Source organism: Triticum urartu, unplaced genomic scaffold, assembly GCF_003073215.2.
Source record: "Triticum urartu cultivar G1812 unplaced genomic scaffold, Tu2.1 TuUngrouped_contig_4765, whole genome shotgun sequence".
NCBI lineage: Eukaryota > Viridiplantae > Streptophyta > Magnoliopsida > Poales > Poaceae > Triticum > Triticum urartu.
The window spans coordinates 9,993-12,139 of NW_024115381.1; the positions used below are offsets into that span (position 1 = coordinate 9,993).

Genomic DNA, 2,147 nt, shown 5'->3' on the forward strand with positions numbered 1-2,147 from the left:
TATTAATAACTGGCATATTTCATAGAAACATGTGTGCCAAAATGGTGCTGTATAATTGTATCAAAACGGAAACAAAGTAAGGCACATCTTTCACTCACAAAAAGCTGAGGCATCTACAGTATCATGATACTTCTTCCTTTTCCAACTCAAACATGCAAGCACCAATGTGAGCTACTACAATTGAGCATGTAGTGTCCAAACTAAAATGGGGGTCCTGTTGTGTTGAGATACCACACGCCTGCCAAACTGTCAGGTACTCAGGTGAACAAAACCAACAGGCGAATCCCCTGATTCATATACATGGCAGCTACAAAAGAGCCTCAATGTCAATCTCAACGAAGGTGCAGGGGTCCAGAATGCCAAATTTTCTTAGCACCTGCATATAACAGACTAGGTCAAATTAACTGTTCACAGATCATCATTCCATGGCTTTTTTTTTGCACATGATAAAAAAAATTACCTCAGCATGGACAATTCCTAAGTAGCCAACCTGCTTTCCATCACTCATAACAATTTTGCATTGTCTTTTAGTAAAGAACTCGGGTTCCTACAAGACAAGACATCAGTACAGATGTTCATAACAACCAAAGGAACGTTGGATGTGCCCAAATGTATCGAGAATTTCAAATGCTTACACTTGAAGGAACATAGTAAGTCTGGCCGAAATTTATGTGTGGAGCTCTCACGATTTTGACAATCCTATCCACCAAACCCATAATTTCCTGGGTAATTGATAACAATTAGCCAAGGCCAAGAACAAAGCACTTTAAATATTACTCCTGCACAAAAGTAATTGCTTATTTACCTCAAATCCAGAATTACTATTACAGTACAAAGCTGCAAGCCGGCGATTATTAGAGGCACCAACATCACGTGAAGTATCCAATGACACTACATCACCAACTTCAAAAATCTGCACACATAACAATGCTGAAAAAATATACTATGGCCAATTGGTTATTAGCAACATAAGCAACTCTAAAGCGTTTCTTTTAGAAAATCATGATAACGTGTATTAAAAAACATAATTATTACAAACCAATATTATGTATCAGCCGATAAATAAATAAAAAATGAACACTGGTAGGGGCTCGAAGGCCCCAGATGCATCATTAATATTTCAGCGGTGGTACAGAGCATCTAGCAGCAGGACCCAAAGAAAAATACAGATTACAACCAGATCCCTGACTTATGCAAGGAGGACCCCAGAAGACGAAAGTAAAATGCAATCGGGTCCTTAACAACCGCGCCGGGGACGAGACCACTTGGTCCGACGACCCCTCTGTTAGAGTTATATTGATGATGATCTTTGGCCTTTTGTATTCTAGCCTTTTGGCATCCTCTCGTACATGTATATATGTTGGCTTTGGCCTCCTACTAATATCAAGTTAATTATCATCAACATGGTATTAGAGCTATAGGTTGTATGCCATGGAATCTGCACTATAGTTGTAGTGCCTCCCTTGTGGCAACTTAGCCGGGAGGATTGAAAAGGGCCGCCCTTCGGCCATAGGATGCACCGGATTGCTGGCAGGACCGGCTGGCCACCGTAGGCGCCGTAGCCTCTCCAAGACCACCGTTGGTGACGAGCGTCATCCCCATCTGCATCAACTCCGCCGCTTCTCATCTGCTGAAGGAACATGCAAAGAAAGGAGAAGCTGGAGAACCTCCTCGAGAGCAGGGACGGACCCCATCCTCGCAAGAGATATAGATCCGACGAGGAGAGGCACTGTTGGAGCTGAACTTGCTGCGATTCTCCACCGCTACCCCGGCCGCCACATGACGGCAGAGAGGGAAGGGGAGGAGCACCACAGCGGCGTCTCCAAGTGCCACTGCGAGCTTATTGAGAGGGGATTCGCCAGATCCGCCGCCATCCCTTTGCCTCCATGATGAAGACGCTGCAGAGGACGACGACAACGGCCACCGGATTCTGCTCGCGAGATCTGAAGGCAGACTCCCAACGGCATGAAGCCAGACCACAGCACAAGGCCGAACAACATAAATCTAAGCCTACTATCTACAGAAGAAGCCCCGCATCCAATCCCAACCTTGCTCCAACCGGCACCGCCGGTGGAGAAGAAAAGGGAAGGAGCGAGGGAGCAGAAGACGACTCTCAACGAGCTAGGGGAAGAGAGAACCCGGTTGGG

The 2,147-nt window shown here is 45.6% G+C and overlaps 1 protein-coding gene across 1 annotated transcript; it reads right to left on the reverse strand.

Moving 5' to 3' along the window:
• Nucleotides 1-2,054, reverse strand: LOC125528283 (phenylalanine--tRNA ligase beta subunit, cytoplasmic-like). The gene is made up of 4 exons (XM_048692773.1): nt 806-2,054; nt 636-722; nt 461-547; nt 1-376 (listed from the first exon to the last, which is right to left on the reverse strand). The coding sequence occupies exons 2-4, from the start codon at nt 714-716 to the stop codon at nt 308-310; spliced, it is 237 nt and encodes a 78-aa protein (XP_048548730.1). The 5' UTR covers nt 717-722; nt 806-2,054; the 3' UTR covers nt 1-307.
• Between the last annotated feature and the right edge of the window lie 93 nt (nt 2,055-2,147).